This window comes from Planococcus citri, chromosome 4 (genome assembly GCF_950023065.1).
Source record: "Planococcus citri chromosome 4, ihPlaCitr1.1, whole genome shotgun sequence".
NCBI classification, from domain to species: domain Eukaryota; kingdom Metazoa; phylum Arthropoda; class Insecta; order Hemiptera; family Pseudococcidae; genus Planococcus; species Planococcus citri.
The window spans coordinates 476,470-499,482 of record NC_088680.1 but is presented as its reverse complement, the minus strand read 5'-3'; the positions used below and the strand labels follow the sequence as shown (position 1 = coordinate 499,482).

Here is a 23,013-nt window from a genome sequence, read left to right as displayed (position 1 = left end):
ATTTCAAAGTTCAGCAGATGAATCGCATAAAACATAGAAATCTGATAAATTGACTAAAAAACGTGAAACAAGAGTTTAAATCGCTGAAAAGCACTAATTAGCGATAAAAATTCCAATAAAATCGTAAAACAGCAGAAAGAGCCGCCTTCTCCCGATCTGTTCCAAAACACTCGTCTTGGTCTGGTGAAAAAAAATTACTGATGGTTCCTTTACTTCCAACTCATCTCTATACTCGCTTCCCAGCACCTTTCCACGAATTCATTAAATAAAACTCAATTCTTAATTTCAAGTATACGTATAGAATAACACATCGAGTAGATCAACAACGTACACTGATCGAGTAGGAGTAGTGACTACTGACCAGACACCTATGCGGCTATATGCAATAAACAAAATAAACAAACTTTTCTCGGTAGCTCTATCCTTCGCCTAGGTCACACTCGCTGTAGATGTAGAAGGGTAATAAAACACAACTCGTTATAATTATCAAGATTCATGCTCATGATGAGTTCACGCATGACTCGGCGAGAAAATACCTGTAAGTGTAATACTCGTAGCCCGTAGGTTGCGGGCGGGGCGCGGCGCTGCCGCTCGCACGTGCGTTATTATTTCATTGTTTCGACTTCGAGACGAAGTGGATTCGCACTCGCGAATCGCGATTTTAATTCACACGCGATAAATTACGACTTATGTTTACAAACTCTACAACTGGCAGTGGCAGACGCTATTGTCTTCGCGCTCGCTATTTTGAAATTGTACGTAATACCAAAATAAACACCTCACGTAACCTTTCCCCGGCACCCAGCGCCATCAAACGAGAAAAAAAAGCGAGCGATTTGATATGATAATAATTTAATAAAAGTAGGTACCTAATGATAAAGGGACGAGCACGTGGCGACGCCTAAAGATTTACCTACCTACATCATTGCTGAGCAACGTTATATAGTCAGTGTCAGTTGTCAGAACTCATTATGCAACTATGCATTATGCAGTAACACAAATATGACAAATGCGCCAAACTCATACCTACATAGGTTGATTTTACCTACACCTAGCACCGACGATGCCCCAATCAAGTTTCTCGGTTCATGTTTTCGATTTTTTTCTCAAGTCAAATTATCTATCTAAGTACGTACGAGTAGATACGTACTATTCTACATCAACAAACAACATAATACATATACAAATAGATTTTTTAAAACACACACACACACATAACAACAGGAATAATCATAATTGTTTGAGATGGCGTCGGTCGCATCTCACTCACATTCCAACATCCAAGCACCGCGCACCACGCACCACGTTCGACCTTTCACGCACGATGCATCAGGGGCAGGCAGCGGGTGGAGGGTGTAGGGTGTTGGGTGAAGGGTGCACCTAAGTTCGTGTGCTCGAGTCATGGGAAAAAAACTGAAAAAGCGAAAGATCGTCTGGAAGGCCATCACTTCCTCGACATACGGTTGCCAGATGACGCCTTGCGCCTGTGCCTGTGCCTTCGTTTCGATTTTCATAATTTCATACCCTTCCTTCGCAGTGGCATGGCATGGCATGGTATAGCAGTTCAGTTCAACAAGTTCGACCTTGTACCTACATAAATATATTCACGTACGTACGTAATCATACCCTTTTCCACTATAGCTGCAGAGTGTGCATGTGCAATGGCATAGAACGAGTAGCATGCACAATCAACACATATCTGTAAAACAGAAGCATTCATTACATACATTTTGCACCTGATATAACTACATTGATTGAATGAGATCGATAAATTGCAAAAAAAAGTTCAATGCACCAACCCCTCAATCGGCACAAAATTTTTGAACCGGGCAAAGTGGAATTGAAAAATGGTCTCGAAAATGCAGTACGAGCGAAATAAATCTCTGGCACTAAAATTTGTATTTCAATTTTTGCCTAATTTTTCAAAATTCAAATTTGGTTCGTTTATACCTTCTTACGAGTAAGTATACTTACCCTATTACAAAAAAAAAAAAAAAAATCAAAATTTCATAAAATTGACGTACCCGCTAAAAGTTTATTTGACCCCCCCTATTTTTGGACACCTTTGTCGATTTATGATGGTTTCAAACCGTCCTGGGGCTTCTGGAAAATTTTCGGATTTTTCAATTTTATTAGACTGGATAGCAAAAAAAAAAAAATCGGCGGATTTTGACTGAATTCAGCAGAGACATTCATTTTGAGTTGAAAATTACCTACAAAAAATATTAGCTCAGCAGGTGTTCCTGGAAGGGAGATTGGAGCCCCAAAATTTTGGGGGAAAAAAATCATCGTTGGCGAATTTCGAATACGTGAACAAATGAAATTGTGATCTGTTCTGGAGCCTCCACAGTGCATTTTCTGATTCTTCGCTTGACAACGCATTAAAACGTAAACGACGCATTTTTTTCATTTTTTCAAGAACAATCGCAAATAAAAATTTTCGATTTGAACTGCCGCAAATTTTTTTTTTAAATTTAGACTATTCCTAAATCGATTGAAAAGTACGAGGGTAAATCCTAGAAGGCGCTGAATTTCATTTTCACTCAACTTATACAGAATTTTTTCGAAAACTGGAGAATCTGAAAATCCGCTGGAGGCGCCAGAACGGTTCGAAACCATTACCAATTTACTCGGGAGGTCGAACATAAGATACAAGCCAAATCTCAGTCTTTCACGTCAATTTTATCAGGTTTTGATTTTTTTTCATGAGAAATGGGCCAAATTTGAATTTTTAAAAGTACGTCAAATATACAGAAACGTGAACTTCCGCAGCTAAAATTTTTGCTGAAAGTGTATTTTGGCGTATTTTTTTGATTCCCCTTCGACTGGTACAAATTTTTTTAACGCAGATTGGGATGTTTCTCTCGTTGTTCTTGTTTGGAGCCAATAATAGGCGAATCATGCATCGGTGAGTGAAACAGGATGATGACATAAGGTTGCCTTTTATTCCTATTAAATCACATCCCTTTTTTTTCACTACCTACAGTCATTTCTGAAAAGGAAATGTATTTTTTAACACAATGTATCTATTAAGTAAAATATAATGCATTTCGGGTGTTGAAAAAAGAAAAGAGTGCCCTATTCGCTTCTTCCTCTATGCATTGTTCAACTACGGATATGCTGGAATCGACCCCCCCCCCCCAAATACTCGTTCACGTATTTTTTGGAACATTTTGAAAAAAAAATATCTAAAGTGCGGGTGGGCAGCGTTGAATTAAGTATATCAAAACACATTGATCAATGCCGCCAACCCAACATTTTTTCACAAAAATTCGACTCGCCAGCTGTGCTCGCGATATTTCTGGACACCCTATGTAATTTCTGTTTGAAAATACGTCTCAAATTGTCACGTGTCTTACTCGATGAAAATTTTCAAGGTACATATGTACATTGTACATGTGACTCGTTTCAACTGAGAGAGACACTCTCCTTTCTTTTTTTTAAATAACAGCTTATGGAATTTCGAAACGACTTTTTAAAAACGTGGTGCTTTTCATCGCAAAAGGTGAATTTGAGAAAAAAACTGTCGATTTACTCTGATAATTTTATTCGGTCGACAGCAGATTTTATACATTTCAACATCGAAATGAACAATATTGATTTCCGTCAGTACAAGTGCAGTAATTTTCTTTCTGCTTTGACAAGAGATTCGTCTGTTACCTTTTCAACAGTAATATTACATTCGCCCGAATCCAAAACAAACAGAAATACCAATTCGTTTCGGTTGAATATACGCATCGAGTAGGCAAAGGTAGAGCCAAGTATAGTCGATCCTACAAGGTACTAAAAATGGCAACAAGTAACAACAGTAGAACAATACCACTACTTCGCAACTCTAATGCAAAAACTGACAATGAAAATGTGAACTTCCTCCTCCACCACCTCTTTCCCCAAGATGGGCACCCCGTAAATACTGCTAACCTGTACCAACACATTAATACAAACAGGGATATCCATAAAATGCTTGGATACCCACTACAACATGATCTTGAAGAGCCTACTGCTGATGAAATTGAGGAAATCATCCGCAATTTGAAAGATGGTAAGGCCCCTGGAGTGGACAATGTTGACAACAAAGTAATGAAAATCATTTTTCTCCATAATAAAGAACAGGTCACCAATCTGTTCACCTCCTGTCTGAAAAGGGCATATTTTCCGACTGCTTGGAGGGTGGCTAAACTAGTTGTCCTCCAAAAACCTGGTAAGGACCCAGATGATCCTGCAGGATATAGGCCTATATGCTTGCTGAAAACCACATCAAAAATACTAGAGAAACTAATATACAAAAGAATTTTTAAATACCTATCTAGTAATGACCTCATTGCTCCTAACCAATATGGATTTCAGCCTGGGCTCTCAACAGACCACGCCCTGGCAAAACTAATAACTGAAATTGAATCTATTCAGGCTAATGGAGACATAGCTATGACTATAAGCTTTGATGTTGCCAAGGTCTTTGATTCCATACCTCATCAAGTGATAATTGATGCACTTATTGATCATGGTATCCATCCAATACTAATCTGGATGCTGGTTGAATATCTAAAAGACAGAACAGTGCAGTACCAGTATAATGGTAAAACATTCAAGGCCAAGGTAACTAAGGGGTGCCCCCAGGGGTCTAACCTGGGCCCCCTTTTATGGATCATCATCTACAATGTAGTACTCAAATTCATGTTTCGGGGCTGCAGGTCAATTGGCTTTGCTGACGACTTGCTTTTTGTATTTGGAGCCAAAAACATCAATACCCTGGAACAGAATGCCAGAACTGCCATCACCCAACTCACTATTATGCTGAGTAAGCTTGGTTTAAGCCTAAATGCTGCAAAAACCCAGGTGATGGTATGTACTAGGAAGCACCACACTGAGCCCATAATAACAGTAAATGGTCAGCTAGTCACTACCTCTAGGGAAATCAAATACCTTGGAGTGATAATTGATCAAAAACTCACCTTTATACCACACTTCACTAACATACACAAGAAATCTCAACTGTCACTCAACATTATAAATAGATTGTTTGGACGCACCTATGGCTATGGTTATGAAGCAAGGAAAATCATGGCGCAGGGGCTGATCAACTCACTCTGGTATTATGGGTCAGCAATCACGCTGCCAGCCCTGAAGTACACATGCGTTCTAGAAAAAATCCGTAAAACTCAGAGAGCAACAAACCTGAAGATTATCTCAGCTTATCGGACAGTGTCTGATACTGCAGCCTCTGTTATTGCTGGGATGCTCCCACTTGACCTGGCAATAGCAAAAATGGCCCTTAGAAGAGCTGCTGACATAGGGTATCGCACTCAAGCTCCAAACCTAGACACAGGACCCATTACCTTACTGCACAAAGATTCCAATAGGACCAAGAATGCCTACATAATGCAAAACAGATCATTCTCAAGGCGTCAGCTGGATAATGAACTCACCTCAATGGCATACCAGATGTGGCAGAGCCGCTGGGATCTGGCTACAACTGGAAGAGTCACTTATGAATGGATTCCTGATATAGCTGAGAGAATGGAAGGTAGCTGCGCACATCTCAAACCAAGCTTCTTCCTAACCCAGGCCCTCACAGGCCATGGTTTCTTCGCCGATTACTTGAAGAGATTCAAGATAATAAGGAGTAACCTCTGTGTATGCGGTAATCTACAAAGTCCACAACACCTCATCACTGAATGTACAAATACCCAAATTGCTGAGATCAGGGAACGGTACCCAGTAGAAATGCTTGATGTCACTCCCACCAACTTACAAAATCTGAATCAACTCATCAAAGAACTCTTTCACATCCGGGACTCCATTAAAGTTATAGCTGACAAATCTACCACAGATACTGAGGGAACGTCAGATGTGGATGATCCATCACCTTTAACCACACTATATAGTCTCCAAGAACTACCTCCTACTACCAGTATCACCAGCACACCAATACCAATGCACCTGCAGTCACCATCACCAGTCTCTATACTCCAAACACAACTAACACAAGTACCAGAAACCACCAACAAAAACAACGGAGTAACAAGCTTACCTACCTACTCACCATCAGCACTGAAGCTTGTGCCTAGAACAGTGCTGATAGCTAGCGAGCTACTCAAGAGGAACCAAGAGGTCTGCAGCAGCCCAGTCACACAACATTCAACTGAATCCTGTATTAGTTCGGAGGCCTCACAAGGAGGTGACCAGCATCATTCACCAGGGTTCGAAAACGAATGGCTAGCTGCAAGGAGAAACTTCACAGCAATTAACCTACCCAAATTCAGTCCAATGGTGCAACCTATCAACCCAATCCTGCAGCAAACAGACCACATACTTGGCCCACTTTCTTCACCAACCTCATCCCCTAGGAAGAGAATCATGGTATCCAACTCCCTTTTCCAACATACTACAGCAATGCCACACCCTGAGCACAATGTACTGTATTCTCCTGCCAACACAACTACAACAACATCAACAACTACTGCCCAACATGGCCGTGTCATCCGAAACTGTAAAAGCCCCCCTGCACACAACATTAGCACAACACTGGGAACAGGGAGATATAATATTCCTGTTGTACACTCCAGTCCAGTTGAGGGGCACAGCACATCAATACCAGTGTACAATGGTTGGAACAGCCCAGGCTTTCAACCCTGCAACTTCTCACCGTTAACCCTCACACCAACAGCTCACCAACATAGAATGGACTACACAAGTAGCTTTGAGGTCCAGTGCTCTCCAAATCTGATCCAGGTACCTATCAGCAAGGTGTATCCACCAATCAACTTGAACAAAACATCGCTGAAAGCTAAGCAGGTAGCAGACGCCTTTGAGAGTCACAAAAACAGAATACAGTTCATGCATGGAGGGGTGACTCCAGGCTCTGTAGCTGAGGAAACACCAAAACAAGATCATTCAACTTTCTCCATTGGTGGGAAGCTGGGCATCAAAAAACCTCCATCAAACTACACACCAATGGGACCATATGTAAACCGACACATCTTGGAGGATGTAAACCGACGAATAATATTCCTAAGGACCACCTTCCCCCCAACTCCCAGAAAGAGTAGCACTGAGCTCTCCACTTCTGTGGCATACCAGCACTGGGAAGAGGCCTCAAAGGAGGCTGAACCCAGGAGGATAATCTCAACAGCCCAGAGACAGTTGCTCACTCAAGGAGGCCTGGATCATCCATACTCCCTGATATTCAGTGACCATGTCTACATACCTGCTATGCAATACCTGGTGCTTCGTGGAATCCAAGAGCGCTTCTACGCCCCAGTCAGTGCTGCTAGTGTGGGGGATCTTCTCCCATACGAACAATATCTTGACATGCACGAACCAACACCTCGTGATGTCGAGACCAGACTCATCGCCTCTGCTGCAGAAGCAATGAGGAGAAGAAGCTTGGGAAATATGGCTTTAACAGCAGTTGAGTCCAACGGCCTACTCACGCTGGAGGAAGCCAATGAAGACATATTTCTTCAGGGACCCTCCTTTGCACTGGCACACTGTGTCAGCCAAGACCTCAGAATGTCCGCTGGGATAGCGAGGGACTTTGTCCGCCACTTTGGAGGCAGAGAGATGCTACTGACCCAACCACACAATGTGGGGGAAGTGGCAACTCTAAAGCGGAAAGTCGAAGGAACAGTGAGCCAGGGACATTATATAATATTCTGTGTCGTCACAAAAATCCATTACTACGACAAACCAACATATAAGGACTTCTCCCTTGGCATCCAAAATCTTGCCAGGGAATGTACCAGAAGAAAAATAAAAAAACTCGCTATCCCACGGATTGGATGTGGGCTGGACCAGCTTGACTGGGGCCAGGTACGGCCAATCATCGTAAGAGAGTTCAGGGAGATACCTATCAATATCAAGGTATGTAACTGGACCTCCCCTAACACCCGCTCTAAAACGAATTGATAGCACTTGTAAATAGATTATATAACAATGTAATAAAGTAAATATTCTCCCCAAATATATCTTATTTAATTTAATTTAATCTATATAGTACAATGTATGTATATTATTGTAGCACTACCCTAAGCTGAAGGATGGAAGAAACCTATGGTATGTGTCCATTCTCAGCATTCAAAACTACTCCAACGTTATCCACTATGTAAGGTAGGACCGAGTGTTCCCACTTTCACACATCAGAAATAATATCCTTTTGGACAATCCTACTCTAGGAGATCTCTTTCTGAGGTAGTTAAGGGTACAGTGGTGCCCGGAGACCTCCTAGGCCTACCCCAAAATGGGAGACGGGTCGGGGGTCGCTCCAAATCCGCGGAAGGGGGGAATGGGCTACATCCTAGGGTGACCACTCCCTCAACCCCGAAGTGGTGGGAGCGATTCTGGGATACTGCCTAGGAGCTCCGGGCCTTTGGCCTGGTGCTGGGGGGGGGTGGGTCAGCAGTCCCAACCAAAACTGGGGCCCCCCACTCACTGCGGCTCCAGGACCACTGGGTGGCCGAACCGTCCCCTTCCCCTCCTAGTTTTAAGCAAAATTGAAACACTCCTAATCTTGGCTTAGTTTAAGTTGTACATAGTCTTTATAGCTAAATTTTAGTATTAAGTTTGTAATTTAGTATTAGAATATACATCACCCTCCCCTTAAACTTAAGATTGTACTGGTATTATCTCTGCGGAAGGGGCGGGGCTTAGGCCCCGCCCCCTCACCGCAGGGATAAGTAATTATAAGATGTAAATATTATTCAAAATAAACCCTTTTTTTTTAAAAAAAAAAAAAAAAATAAAAATAAAAAAAAAAAAAAAAAAGTATAGTCGATCAGCCATCGATCATAGAAAAATATTTACCAGATAAATTCGAATTCGAACAAACAAACAATCGTGATAAGTCGTAGAAAATTTATTTGAAACAATTCGCAAAATAATAAAAAATATCACATACAGTGGTCATTACAATTACAAAACTTGAAACCACAGTTGGGCGACTAATTGTTGACTTTTTAGCCGCGAATTCGCTTCACGAATCGAAAGAGTATATATCTACGAGTATACAGATACACGAGTATCATAAGAAATGAGATTACTTTATCATTAATATGAGAAACAACAATCATACTTAAGCTAAATGACGCTAATTCTTATCTTAAAAAATACATCACTAATAACGAGAGATCATTTAAATAGAAAATTAGTTTAAAAAATAAAACAATAAGAAAAGAATGGCGAATGAATTAGGTACTCGAAGAACGAGTGCGGAATAATCATTCTTAAAAAAATCAAACGAGATTGAAGAAAGACAAAGTAAAATTGTAAAGATCGTATATATATAACTGATATTACGAATTAGAGTACATAAAAATAGCTGTACCTATCTATCGAAAATACGCGTAAAAATATCACACTCTTTTTACAAATCAACTTAAGACATAAAAAAAAAGAAATTGAAAGCCCAATGTAGATACTTAATACATAAAAAAAAGGGTGGAAAACAATCATACTAGAATAGGACGTTGAGCCTGAGCGATTTGATTGGAAGTAATTTCGTACAGATTATCTCTGTAGCATAAGTCGAGATCCGGTCGATAGACGATCCACATGACACCTCCTGGGATTTTGGCGTTGCGAAGTTTCACCGGAACGGGTTCAACTTGACCGGGCATGAATACGTAACAGATGGAGTTGGAGTTGGAGTCGGTGTTGGCGGTTGGCGAATACGGCGGCGGCGGGGCCGAAGCAGCCGAAAATGCTGATTGTGTATGGGCCTGGGCGCACAAGTAACAACTGTCCCAATTTTCCCAATTTTCATTAGCGACGTTTTGATCGTGTTCGAAAGTGCTGGTGTTGCTGCCTTTGATATAGTGTTTGGCAGCTAGTTTCTTTTCCAGTAATTCGTTTTCGTAGTTTTGCATTTGTTCTTCGATGGAATTCTGATGGTTCTGCCATTCCTCCAACGACAGATCGGCAGCGGCCACCGAATTATGTTTACGGAAAAGATTCGAACTCATTTTCAAAATCTATAAAAACAAATCAAAAAATACCGACTACGTTAGATAATTGCGAACAACCAACAAAGTTACCATAATACTAAGTATCTATAATCCGAAGTACCTATCCACTTATCTAGTATGCTACCTGCTACCTATAACTATCCTAAAAAGATGCATTTAACGAGATAATTTTGGTTTTATATTAGAAAATTAAGTCGAAAAAAACACTCGAAGCGAACATTAGACGTAATCGTAAAATTAATAAGAATTCGAACGAGTGAATTAAGACCAAGACCAAGACCAAGACACGAAGAGATGATAACGGTAAAACATGCAAATATTGTCGACTAGGTAGTAGGTACCTATCGAGTACATAGATACTTATACGTTCGCGTGTATCTATTCAATTCTACGATTAGCGGACGAGTAGATACGACTATCGGGTAATCAGGTAGCAGGTAGCGGTACAACACATTAATATAGCGAATGAAAATTAGCATAAATTACGAAAAGATGTAATTACCTTTTTCAATTTATGGATTTTTCTCGCTAAAAATCGCTTGTTCTTTGAAACTGGTACGTCGACAGTTTGATTACGATCGTTGGTGTTGAGAATGTTTTCCAATTGCATGGTTACTCGAGCAGCAGGCATAATGACGACGACGATGAAATGAAAATTATTATCACAAATTGACGAAAAATCGACAGCAAAAAAGCAACGTACAATTCGTAAGACGAAACGAAAAAAATGTTCACAATATATAGGTACGTAGGTATTTATACGAAAAATAGTACGTAAAAATTCGAACAACGCGAACGAGAAAATAATGTAAGTATCGCAAGTAGGTACGTAAAAATATAAAAATGCTGATTAAAATACGACTGGAGTAAAACGCAGAGAACGTTTCAACAGCGAGCAATGAAGAAGACTATGATGAAAAGCCGAGCAGCAGCCGGCTTTATATATAGGCACTAGGCAGTGCAGCGCGACGATGGATAAGGCAAGGCGAATACTCGAATAGGGAAATGCCCGATGGTGATGCATGAAGAAAGAGAAACGGGGGTTACAACCCTAAAAACTTGGAGTAAGACTGCGCCCGCCCGCCTCCGCGCCCTTGCCGAGTGCTTGAGCTAAGCCTAAGCGTAGCCTAGTGCCATCACCATCACCATCGCCATCGCCAGTGGCAGGTGTGTGCCCAACGCGTGTTCTACTATAAACGCGCCAACTTTTGATAATGTTTAGTGGGTGAATCGTGGGAACCGAACTCGATGTATGTTTCCCACACAGATTGTACAGGCCGAAGACGAAAAAAACGGCAGATGGTTCGCGCCTCGTATACTCGTATGGTCGTATGTACTTTGGTAGCCCAAGTTGAGTTTATTAACGGAGCGTACAGCGTAGTCCCATATAGCCGGGTACCCGACTACCCGTACACTACACACTCACACCAACACACAACCGCCATATCTTCTTCACCACCTCGTCCATTCGTCTTACTACCGCTTTGCTTTGCTTTTGGTATTTATGTATACCTAGTAGAAGAGAATCTGCACCCGTTACCACCTGCCTTTCAAATATTTAAAGAAATCGTCTAATCGTCCTCGTAAGTCGCAACTATACCCACTACCCAGCCACACCGCCGCCGCACCTTTGCTTATTTTGGTCGATAAATCTACGCTATTATACCCTTCCACCCTTCGATCTCACTCTTTCCGGAAAGCATGGCAATTACTCGTGGCTGACTCATTTATCGTTTATAGACCATGTCCATAAGGTACTTTCAAGTAGCAAGTGTGTAACTATACCTAACGTACCTACGTGTACGTAGAGGTAGACGTACGAGTATTATGTACGAGTAGGTATATCTCGTTATTTGCATCCATTTTTGACCATTATCGCTTACCACTGGAACAGTTGCGATACATCTCAGCCAAACCGAAGAATCATTTTCATCTTTCCTTCGGTCCACCTTTATTCTTACCTAATCCAACTTCTTATTGTAGACATTTCACACTCGTGCTTCTTGCAAGTTACAACTTGTCTACGGAGATCGCGCGTAAGAATATCGCAGCATCAACTCGACTGTTGCGTCATCTTCGAAGAACACGGCACAGCAGCTGCAACTTTATTTTTTGATTTGATTTTTTTCTCCCAATTTCCATCAAAACATTCGCGGGTAAGGTCACAATCGACGTGATTCAAAATGTTGATGGAGATGAGAAAGGAAACCTTGGGTTACACCTACACGTAGGAACCTCGTAATCGTTTGAAATTAGAAAACTTTTCAGTTTCAGAAATTTGTCGACTTTGATCGAAAATCGGACTAATTAACGGTAACGTAAAGTCGGCGAACGAGGTTGTCGTGTTTCAATTCGTTCCTCAATGAGCCAATGGCAATGGCATGGCTCAATAAGCGACAAGTGTCAACGATAGTCGATAGTCGTTGCACAGCTTCGACCACCACCTCGCATAGCACGTATACGGTTTGGTTTACCACCTGTAGAGCTTTTTACTATTCTGGCCAGCGTTTGCGTTTGTTTACTCTATATCGCTACAATTAAATTAGTGATTGTAGCGTTAGCGTTTGCTCCCGTCACGTCGCATCGTGCGCTTGCGGTATGTACGAAATGTAAACAAAAACATTCGCATTACGTAGTACGTACTAATGCGTTTTAAAGAACCATTTTCAACGTAAACGATATAGTCCGGCATATGACAATAGGAGTACCTAATTGCACCCCTCCCCCGCCGATCCTCCGGCACAACTTTTTTCTTAAAGGGGACATCCTAAGGAACATTTTAAAGCAAACTTACCCAAAAAAAAGTTGGCCTTACATACAAAATGGCGGCCATTTTGATTGACAGGTCAGCCGAAATCGCAGATTTTGCGTTTCAACATGGGATTTGCACGAAATTTTTCAAACCTTACAAAGGTAGATCGAAAGATCATGCAAAAATTTATCGCCTGTCAAAATTTCAAGTGCTAAAGTGCGTTTTTCGATTTTTTGGTGAATTTTTGAAAATCCAATTTAAGCCAAAAATGAGAGAAAAAAATCAAAATTTTACCAAATTGACCAAGAAAGCTGAAATTTGGGATTAACTCTATTTTCGACGTGCCAAATCGATTGGAAACGGTTTCAACCCGTTTTGAACGGTTCTGGAGCCTCCAGCAGATTTTTGAAACTCGAAATTCCCAATTTCAACACCCTTTAACGACGACTTCGCGACTTTTTTGAAAATTACTGGAGCCTCCAGTAGATTTTTGAAACTTGAAATTCCCACAACATTAATTTATCAATGGTTTTGAAGCTTCCAGCTACTTTTAGGAAATTTCAATTTTCTAAAGAAACGCCATACAACCTTTCATAAAGTCGCTGGAGGCTCCAAAACGACTTGAAATTCACCAGCAGTCAACTTCGTAGCGTGTTGAAATTATTTTTCAGAATGAATTTCGACTCTCCATCCCAGTTTGATGAAATTTTGGCGAAATTTCAAGTTTCAAGAATCTACTGGAGGCTCGAGAAATTTTCAAAAAAGTCGCTGGATGCTCTAAAATGACTTGAACCCACCTGAAGTCATCTTCAGAGGCAGAGGGTGTTAAAAGTGTAGAGTAAATTTCAGCTTTCCATCTCCATTTGATGAAATTTTGTGAAAATTTAAAGTTTCAAAAATCTGCTGGATGCTTCAGGAATTTTCAAAAAGTCGCTGGAGGCTCCGAAACGACTTGAAATTCACCTGCAGTACTTTGAAGCGTATTGAAATTAGTTTTTAAGAATAAATTTTAGCTTTACAACTCCAATTTGATGGAATTTTGTGGGAATTTCGAGTTTCAAAAATCTGCTCGAGGCTCCAGAACCGTTCAAAACGGATTGAAACCATTTCCAATCGATTTGGCATGTCGAAAATAGGGTTAATCCCAAATTTCAGCTTTTTTGGTCAATTTGGTGAAATTTTGATTTTTTCACTCATTTTTGGCCTAAATTGGTTTTTCAAAAATTCACCAAAAATCGAAAAACGCACTTTAGCACTTGAAATTTTGACAAGTGATAAATTTTTGCATGATCTTGCGATCTACCTTTGTAAGGTTTGAAAAATTTCGTGCAAGTCCTATGTTGAAACGCAAAATTTGCGATTTCGGATGACCTTTCAATCAAAATGGCCACCATTTTGTAAGTAAGGCCAACTTTTTTTTGGGCAAGTTTGCTTTAAAATGTTCCTTAGGATGTCCCCTTTAAGAAAAAAGTTGTCCCGGAGGATCGGCGGGGGGAGGGGGGGTGCAATTACTCCTATTGTCATATGCCGGACTAATACGAAGTGTACGGTACTCGCGGATATGATTCGAATCAATGAATCACAAATTGTCGATCAAAAAAAAAACGTTTTCAATTTTGGGCGACCTGCTTTTAAAATTACGTAGGTTTGAAATTCAACGTCAATAATAATCAGTCGAATGAAAAAATTCCATAATGTGACAATTTTTCACCATTTCACAGTTTATGACGTTATTATAGCTGAAATTCCATCAAGCTTTCAGAGTGTCTACAGGAATTTGCAGACCAAAAATCACTACCTTTCAAAAAAACATTATCACCTTCCAAAATATTTTCAACCCCCCCCCTCCGATCCATTTTTCTTTTTTTGCAGAGTGTTTACAAAAAAAATTAAAAATAAAAAATCAAGACTTTAGCAAAACTTTCGGGAGAACGTTTTTAAACACTTGGGATTTTTTAAGAGGGGGAAGGGGGGCTTGGCAGAATTTTACATTCAAAAACGGATGTCGAAAATATAATTTTATTGAAAAAATGTGGGTGATTATAAACTCGTACGCGAATTGCAGTCGTTTATAATCACCCACATTATTGAACTTGGTATGTAATATACTATTTCAACGTAACAAATTTTTAAAAAATATACAAAAATTTAATGCAAAATTTGAAAGATTCTTGTGAAAAAAATTTTTAATTTTTCAAAATAAAACGGCGAGTTTATTTTGGTTCAAAATTTTGAAATTCGAATGGTGATTTTTTTTTTTTTAGAAAAATCTGAAACTGAAGGAAAAAGCAAGAGTTCGTACGAAGCGAGTGTGAAAGCTCTCAAAAATAATTAGTATTACGAGATGTATAAAAATTATGTTTTTTTGTGTGATGAGTTACTTGTAAAAAGTTCATTATTCAACTTCAAAATTTCAAAGATTTTTTTTCAATTCGAAATTGAAATAAAGCAAACGAGCCCGAGCGAAGTGAGCGCAAAAGCTTCTGAAAATTAGTATTTCGAGAGGTACATAAAGACGATGTTGTCTCGTGTAATAAGTGGAGATGTTTATTATTTTTGCTTCAAAATTTTAATAATATAATGATGATCACTACTTTTTCACTACTTTCACTACACTGCAGACTTCCTGGTTTTGGTAACTTTCAAGCGATATTTTTTAGGTACCCGGTTTTACGATTTGTCACGTTTTCGTAATTTTCCAAAACTTTTTTTTCATAACCACTCATGACTGAGAATTTTTGCGATATTTCGCTTATTTTTCAACTGTTTCATCAATTTGCAGCCAATTCAAGTCATTTGTATGGCATTTCAGCAAATGTTGTTCAAATTTTGTCATCAATTGATGGTAACCTTCAGTAACAGAAATAAATTCTAACCATCATTTTTACAATACTACTAACTTTTCTACATTTTCGACAAATCATCTTTTAATTCTGAAAATACTATAGGATCAATTTTTAGTAATTGCGTTCAATTTTTGGGCAAAATGATGCCTTTTCGATGACTTTGACGACCAGGTAGACACCTTCAAATTATCTCCTCTTCCTCTCCAAAAACACTTCTTTAGGTCTAAAATTTATTCTGGGCGACTATCAACCCCAAATGAAGGTCGATGGTGATCGTGAAATTTGGCAAAAATGTTTCAAATTTTTTTTTTGCAATCTTCTCCGATGAATCTAGACACAAACTACAGTAGTTGGGTAAAGGTACGTAGACGTACTACGTACAAGAAACAAATTGCGCATAATGAAAAAGAAACGCTATTTAATTGTAACGACGATACGTAAATTATTATTACATAGAAGAGGTCGTAGGTACTCGTATATTAGGTAATAATAACACAGTACGATACAAACAATAGGATACCTACCTAAACCCGTACAATGTACACAAATAGAAATACGTTAGAACATCCCAAAAACACTCAGTTATAGGGTTATGAAGTACACGAGTATTTAGATTTCACATGCGTACACATTCTCCGAACTCGAGATGCGCCCCTGAACAATTGAGCATTGAGCATTACATAGACATACTCGACACTCACACGTACCTATATACGTATGTATATTATGATAATGATAATCTTACTCGTACGTACCTTACCTAACCTACCTACTCGTCGTATTCCGTACAATATGACAATATAATACCGAATTTTTACGCGTGATAAATTCTAGGATAAGGTTAAGGTACACATTTATACGGTGGGTATTGGGTAAGTATGGGTAACTGGGTAGCGGGTATGGTGCGGCGCGCACGTGCGCTGAGAAAATGAAAGGATAAAAAAGGTGCCAACCTGTTTTTATACGTAATACGTATCAGCCTAGCTTCGAATAACGAAATAACGAGACACGAAATGAAAATGAATAATACGCAGGTAGAGGTACTCTCTGCTGTACAAAAACTTGACTATAGGAGATATGCCATCCATTCCAGTAGGCTATACCTAGACCTACAGAGCACCGTTTTCGCCGCTGCGCTGATTCAAAATAAGGTAGGCGTAACTAGTCTGAAAAAATTCGTTAAATGTTCGGTACATCTAAACATTTTGTCGAAAAGGCGTATAGAGGAAGGACAAGTTATACGGTTACATCGGCAGCCCTTTGTACCGTTCCAGCTACCGAAATTTCTACGAATTCTGCGAAATACGAGTACGATAGGTAAGAGAAGAGTTCTTCGTCGTCGAGACAATAACGGATACTCCTTTCGTGTTCGCGAAACAGTTGCTTTCAAAATTATCATAAAAATGAAAATCTCCGAGTCGAAATTAGGGTTGCAGACGTTCGTGTTGCAACCCCCCCCCCCCCCCCCACGTAGAGCAAAGTCAGAAAATTTTCAATTTTTCATAATATGGGGATAATCGAGATTGTGAGAGAAATAATTGGGAAAAAATTGACCCTAATACGTATTTCGAGTGAAAGTTATGTCTCTCTCAGCCTCTCCTCATTTGTTCATTTTGAAAAATGAAACACAATCACATCTACCTTTATCCTCGAATTATATATTTCTCCGTGCATGGGAAATATATACGATGAGTTTCCAAAAAAGGAAACCGTGTAGGATTTTCAAAATAACAGGTTAAATTCTCGATGACCTCGAAAAGTTGTACAAAACATTACCTATACCTATTTTTCTTAATAAACCTCGGAACCTTGAAACTCAATTTCCAAAATAATTTTCATTTTTAAATAAAAATCCCCTACGCCAATCTCTTTATTTTTAACCAAAATTTTTTTTGATTTGAAAAATTATGTCACTCCCACATTATAGTGTAATTGTCATTGTCACAACTTGTGCAGAAAATCATGCGTTATTTTTTCTCAAAATTTTCGATGTTGGCTCCAAAAATTTTTGACGCAATAATTGTCTTAATTCAGAATTTTCTGATTTTTATGTTGGTATAAGTACATAAACATAGATATTATCATCTAGACAAACTTCTCGAAAAAAATTTCGTAACCCCACGTCGAAAATTTATTTTAGAAATCGGAACTGAAAACATGTCCATTTTGAGCATTATTTCCTCAAATTTCAAAGCGAAATTTTGAGTGAATTTCATTTTTTTTTAAAATTTGCTCAATGAAGTTATACTCCTTCTCATAACACCTAATATTTGTATAATGAAATTTTTCAATTTTCATTTGTCAGAATCACATACGAGTATCAACATCAATTTTAAAGGTACAAATAGGTATTTAAATCTAAGCGATGCAGCCTATATAATTCAACGTGAAATAAATTGTATAAGCACTAGGTCTAGGTACGATACCTGTGCCTTGAGCCCCGTACTCGTACAAATGAGCGTTACGATAAAACATACAATTCTCGTTGGCATTTCGGCTTCGACCGACCATTTCAAACGTAATGAATTGAAATAGAAAAAGCGTACAGGCACGCATTTGTAATCGATTACAGGCTTAGCGCTTACCGCTTAGCGCTTACTAGTAACGAGTAGGTGTGAAATGGACAGATACTTATGACATATGCAGTTAGGTAAATACTCGTAGCTCTATAGGTGGAGGTGCATAGAGCATAGACATAGACAATATAGTGCATATAACCTTTATATGTATGTAGAAGACAGAGAACAGGAGGTACGATGCAGCGGCCAACTTGTTGCTTGTTATACTCGTATATCGTACGAATTCGAACAGCGAGCAATTTAAAACCAGCGAATCGAAACGAATTTACCGTCTCATATGGACAATGATACGTAGACGTACGCTTATAATCGCAGCAGCCGGGCATGGGCATAGGGCACAGGAAACTCTTTCATAGTGCGCTTTTTTGCAGGGGCAAAACTGAAAATGCAAAATGCAGAGTACCTCTATAAGACCTATAGGTATAGGTATAAGCATTTATGTACATTGTACACACACATGGGACACATAGTCCAATAGGATAGTTAAACAGTTAAAAACGCGTATACGACGTTTTCGTGGCATTTTCAAAAGAACTAGTCTTCACGCTTATTTTCCAATCCGTCCGTAACTAATTGTCGCATTCATTTCGTACACGTTTAGTACCACCATATAGGCGTCAGGCGTCCATCATTCGCCAACGCCAACGCCATCGCCATCCAATTCCAATTGTGATAACAGCTAAACAGCCTGCTAATACGTATTTTTCAATAAGTATTCGCCCTTAAATTTATTTCTTCTTATTCCGTCTGCCGACATCGTTTTCTTATTCTTATTCTTGCCCTTCCCTCTCTCCTCTGGCCACCTACGAATTCATTTCATATCTCATCGCGCAATTTCTCCTCAAATCCACTGTTGCAGCAAATACACACACATGTAGGTACATTACTACATTAGGGTGGGTCGTCCAAAAAAAAGAAAACGGTAGGCAGATTTTGGCCAAATGCATGCAAAGACCTTTGACCTTTATTTCGAGTTGTAAGTCACTCGCAAAATTTTTTAGCTCCGGAGCTGCCTCTGGAGGGAGGAAATAGGGGCCCTCAAAGAGGGGGCATTTTGGAAAAATTGTATTTTTTTCGCTCTAGCCCCTACACAACCTGTATCTTGAAAAATGACCCAGTCCCAAAAGAAAGTATTTGATTGACAATTTTTTCTTCGCAAATATTTTCTATTAGAATGCAGAGGTACCAATTTATTCGCCATTTTCGCCAATTTCAAAAAATCGGATTCAATAGGTGGCCGTGCCTCCTATCCCCAACTTGACTATTGAAATCTCCCATCGTAATAATTTGATTTTTTGAGTTTTGTTACGTTTTTGCCAAATTTTCTTCTAATAATTTCGAGAAATTTTCGTTTTTTTTCAAAAGGAGCAAATGAGATATATGTATGTAGGTACACTTAAAAAATTTGGGTTTGGGGGGTTAATATCAGTTTTAGGACTTATTTTGAACATTTTTACAGTTACTGATCAAGTACGTACTTTTTTTTAAAAAAAAAACCTAAATCATCAAAATAGTCAATTTTGGATTTTCAAAAATTCGCCAAAAAACGAAAAATGAACTTGGGCAGCTGAAAATTTGGATTTGAAGGTTTTAGAACATGCTCTTTCCAAGAATCGCGGTCCCGTTCAAATCGGAGGCGGATACCTCAAGAGGTTCCCTTGTAAGTTTGATTCGAGTAACCAATCCTTTACCCCTCAAAATTTGATCATATTATTGGCCCATCTCCTCCTATATAATACTTAGAAAATCTTGGAAACACTCCTCTGTCCTACTTCGTTACCAATATACAAATACCTAACAAAGTACGTAAGTTTCCCTTATTTGTTGTAATAATACGAGTATCTACGTTCCCCGGGCCTTCTGATCTCTGATACTCGTAACTGCAAAATATCCAGGTTCGACCCTTTGAAAACCATTTGTAATTCCAGAAGCTCACTTTTAAAGATGTCTAGTATCTAGGTCAATCAGGTAAAATTTTGATTTTTCTTCATTTTTGACCTTTCAATTTTCAAAAATTCACTAAAAATCAAAAAAAAAAAGTCTGCAGAATTTGACCACATTCAGCGAAAACTTCCATTTTGGGTTGAAAGTCACTCAGATATCTACAGTTTTAGCTTCGAAGATACCCGGCCCTCGAGGGAAAATATGAGTTCTCAAAGAGTGAGAGTTTTCAAAAAAATCTTTTTTTTTTGAAAATTCTCACTCTTTGAGGACACACATTTTTCCTGCAGGGGCACCCAGGTGGCTGAAATTTTGTCTTGGTGACTTTCAACTCAAAATGAAGATTGCCACTAAATTCGGCCAGAATTCTTCCACATCTTCTTCAGTGATTCACTCTAAGGAACGTTATTCAATTTAAAAATGGAAATAGATTTATTTCTGAAATTTTCTGATTCCAAAGTGAAACTATAATTGGTGAAATTCTCTGAAATTTTCCAATTTTTTTCGAAGATTAAGACTCTGATTATCTACATATTTATGCAGTGGTATATATAGACGATTACCTATGAACTATATGAATGGTACCTAGGTATAAATAAATACGTATATCTCTATACTCGTAAATAAATGCACACGCTGTATAATTACCAACGAGCCGAGTTTCTCGAGTATAGGTAATTGTACGCGGAAATGAGCAATGAGCAATGAGCACTGAGCGGTGTGGCGTGGCGCAACGATCACAATGATTTAAGACCTCCGCAACAGGCACGCGCGCAATAAATTTGATCGCACTACGTACATATAGCCAGCCATAGCGTCAGTCGCGCCACCGCCACCGCCACCGCCGCCGCTCAAATCACCTCGTCTAAACGCTGATTCTTCGAAAATTACAACTTTGATGAGTCCACGTGCATGCACGTGTATTATGAAATTATATGTAACTTACGAGTATTATCGAGTAAGAAGCAAGTACGGCGCGGTGTATGGAACTAGTTTTGTACATAAATTATGTATAATGCAGCATAAATAAAAACTGATAAAAGTCAACGTCGGTGTTGCCGCCGTCGTCGTCGTCGTCACCGCCACTACTGCAGGTAAATTGCATATACACATACACATACGAATACGAATACGGGTAACGAGTGCCAGGTACAGGTACATAGACATACACTTACTATGCAGTGTACACTGTACAGTGCACAATGCACACAGCACAATCATACGTAATGTCTCATAGTCGGAAACCACACAAACACATTCGCAAATTCTCGAATATTTTACATGAAAACTAGGCACACTATGTAGTATGTACTACTGTACATAGTAGGTATTAGGTATGGTAATACAGTATAAGTATGAATGCATTACCTATGCATGTGTAAGTGTATGTTGATAAGTTACATATACGATGCAGTTACACACGTATAATTGTACGTATGCAATACGAAATACGAATACTGTACCTACATCTGCACAATATACGTCTTCGCGTACCTACGAGTATGTTGTAGGTACTTTGTTTATTCCATATAACATTCTTGGCAAAGAGTCCTTCAAACATATTCAAATTCGACGAGACGCTTTTTTTTTCGCCAGACAGACTATCAATTTGGAGCACGAATGACATGCGCGACACCCGAACAGGAAAGCTTTAAATGAGTAGCGAATTATTTCCGTTTCGCTCTCAGGTATCGATCTACTCGTATCGGCGGCATTTGGCACCCTGCATCCCTTACACCTATGTACTCGTACAAATACCTAAACCTTTACTCGTATACCGCCAAGTATTTCTCATTTGTTTGATGATTTGCCATTGCACGTGTCCTTTTATGCCATACTCGTGTGTTATTCGCAATCGCAACAATGCGAATACCGTAGATGAGGATGACTTACCTATACAGTATACAGTATACACCACACACCTCACTAAATAGGCTACTCGTACGTACGAGTATTATAAAAAGGTCCACCCTTTCGCCTTTCACGCATTCTCTTCTCCAAAGAATTTCTCACTACCTGCGACTGCCAGTAACCGTAACCGCAACCGCTACCTGCACAATTTTAAATCGTGTCTGAAATTACGGAATTCCGCAGATTTTACTAGGGTCAATATCATTGCAAAAATAGTACCTAACTACCTAACTATTGTATCTATACATTCTATACATACTTTTATGACCATTCAACAATATATACCTAAACTGCATCAAGGGTACTTCTCGGTCGCACGGTCACCGATTTCGCTCATTTTTTCATTACAAACATTTCATCTGCGCAAACCTATCTAAAATTTAAGATCCTATGAGGGGGTGAGGGGGTTCAGTTTTTTTCAAAATAGTCCAAAAAATATGTTGTCATTTCGGAAAAACATATTTTCTGTATTCTGTTCGTATATTTTTCAACTACGGTCTCATTCACAGGTCCAATTTTTACATAAACATACATAATTACATAAATAAACGTGGTAATAATTTTTGAAAGCCAATTTTTTTCAAAAAAAAAAAAAAAAAATCTCAAGTCCAAATGAGATTGGATACTCATTAGTCATCAATGCCTGAATCTGCGCATAAATTTGTTGTTCTTCGAAAAGGTATTCAGTATTCAGTATTCACACGTATGCCCGATTACACTACGTTGGAAATTTGAAAATTACGAGTACGTCCCGACATCCACACAGAGTTCGATAGGACTAAGCGCTCGCATCTATCAATTATTCGTTTCAAGTCAGCATTCCAAGGCAATCAGCCAGTCATACTTGTATACATACTCGTACCTAGTACCTACAACCTACATACACAATACACATGCAATTTTCAACTCGATTAAAATTTTTCTACGAATAGGGTGATTGGAGAAAATTACGTGCTGTAAATTGAGGCACAAAAATGATGAAATCTCAGCAATACTTGACAAATTCGGTGAAAATCGAATAA

The 23,013-nt window shown here is 39.1% G+C and overlaps 2 protein-coding genes across 2 annotated transcripts; one reads left to right on the top strand and one right to left on the bottom strand.

The window, feature by feature from the left end:
* The first annotated feature begins 4,460 nt into the window (after nt 1-4,460).
* LOC135843285 (uncharacterized) lies at nt 4,461-8,763 on the top strand. The gene has a single exon (XM_065361113.1). It carries the CDS (start codon nt 4,528-4,530, stop codon nt 7,906-7,908), a length of 3,381 nt encoding a protein of 1,126 aa, XP_065217185.1. The 5' UTR covers nt 4,461-4,527; the 3' UTR covers nt 7,909-8,763.
* A 73-nt stretch (nt 8,764-8,836) lies between these two features.
* LOC135844590 (uncharacterized) lies at nt 8,837-10,907 on the bottom strand. The gene is made up of 2 exons (XM_065362822.1): nt 10,465-10,907; nt 8,837-9,968 (listed from the first exon to the last, which is right to left on the bottom strand). The coding sequence occupies exons 1-2, from the start codon at nt 10,591-10,593 to the stop codon at nt 9,447-9,449; spliced, it is 651 nt and encodes a 216-aa protein (XP_065218894.1). The 5' UTR covers nt 10,594-10,907; the 3' UTR covers nt 8,837-9,446.
* Between the last annotated feature and the right edge of the window lie 12,106 nt (nt 10,908-23,013).

Bases quoted from the DNA above. Each gene is read 5' to 3' on its own strand.
- LOC135843285 (XM_065361113.1), top strand. From the start codon at position 4,528: ATGCTGGTTGAATATCTAAAAGACAGAACAGTGCAGTACCAGTATAAT.
- LOC135844590 (XM_065362822.1), bottom strand. From the start codon at position 10,593: ATGCCTGCTGCTCGAGTAACCATGCAATTGGAAAACATTCTCAACACC. The intron at 9,969-10,464 runs GTAATTACATCT...TTGTTTTTATAG, and splicing joins AAATCCATAAATTGAAAAAG to ATTTTGAAAATGAGTTCGAA.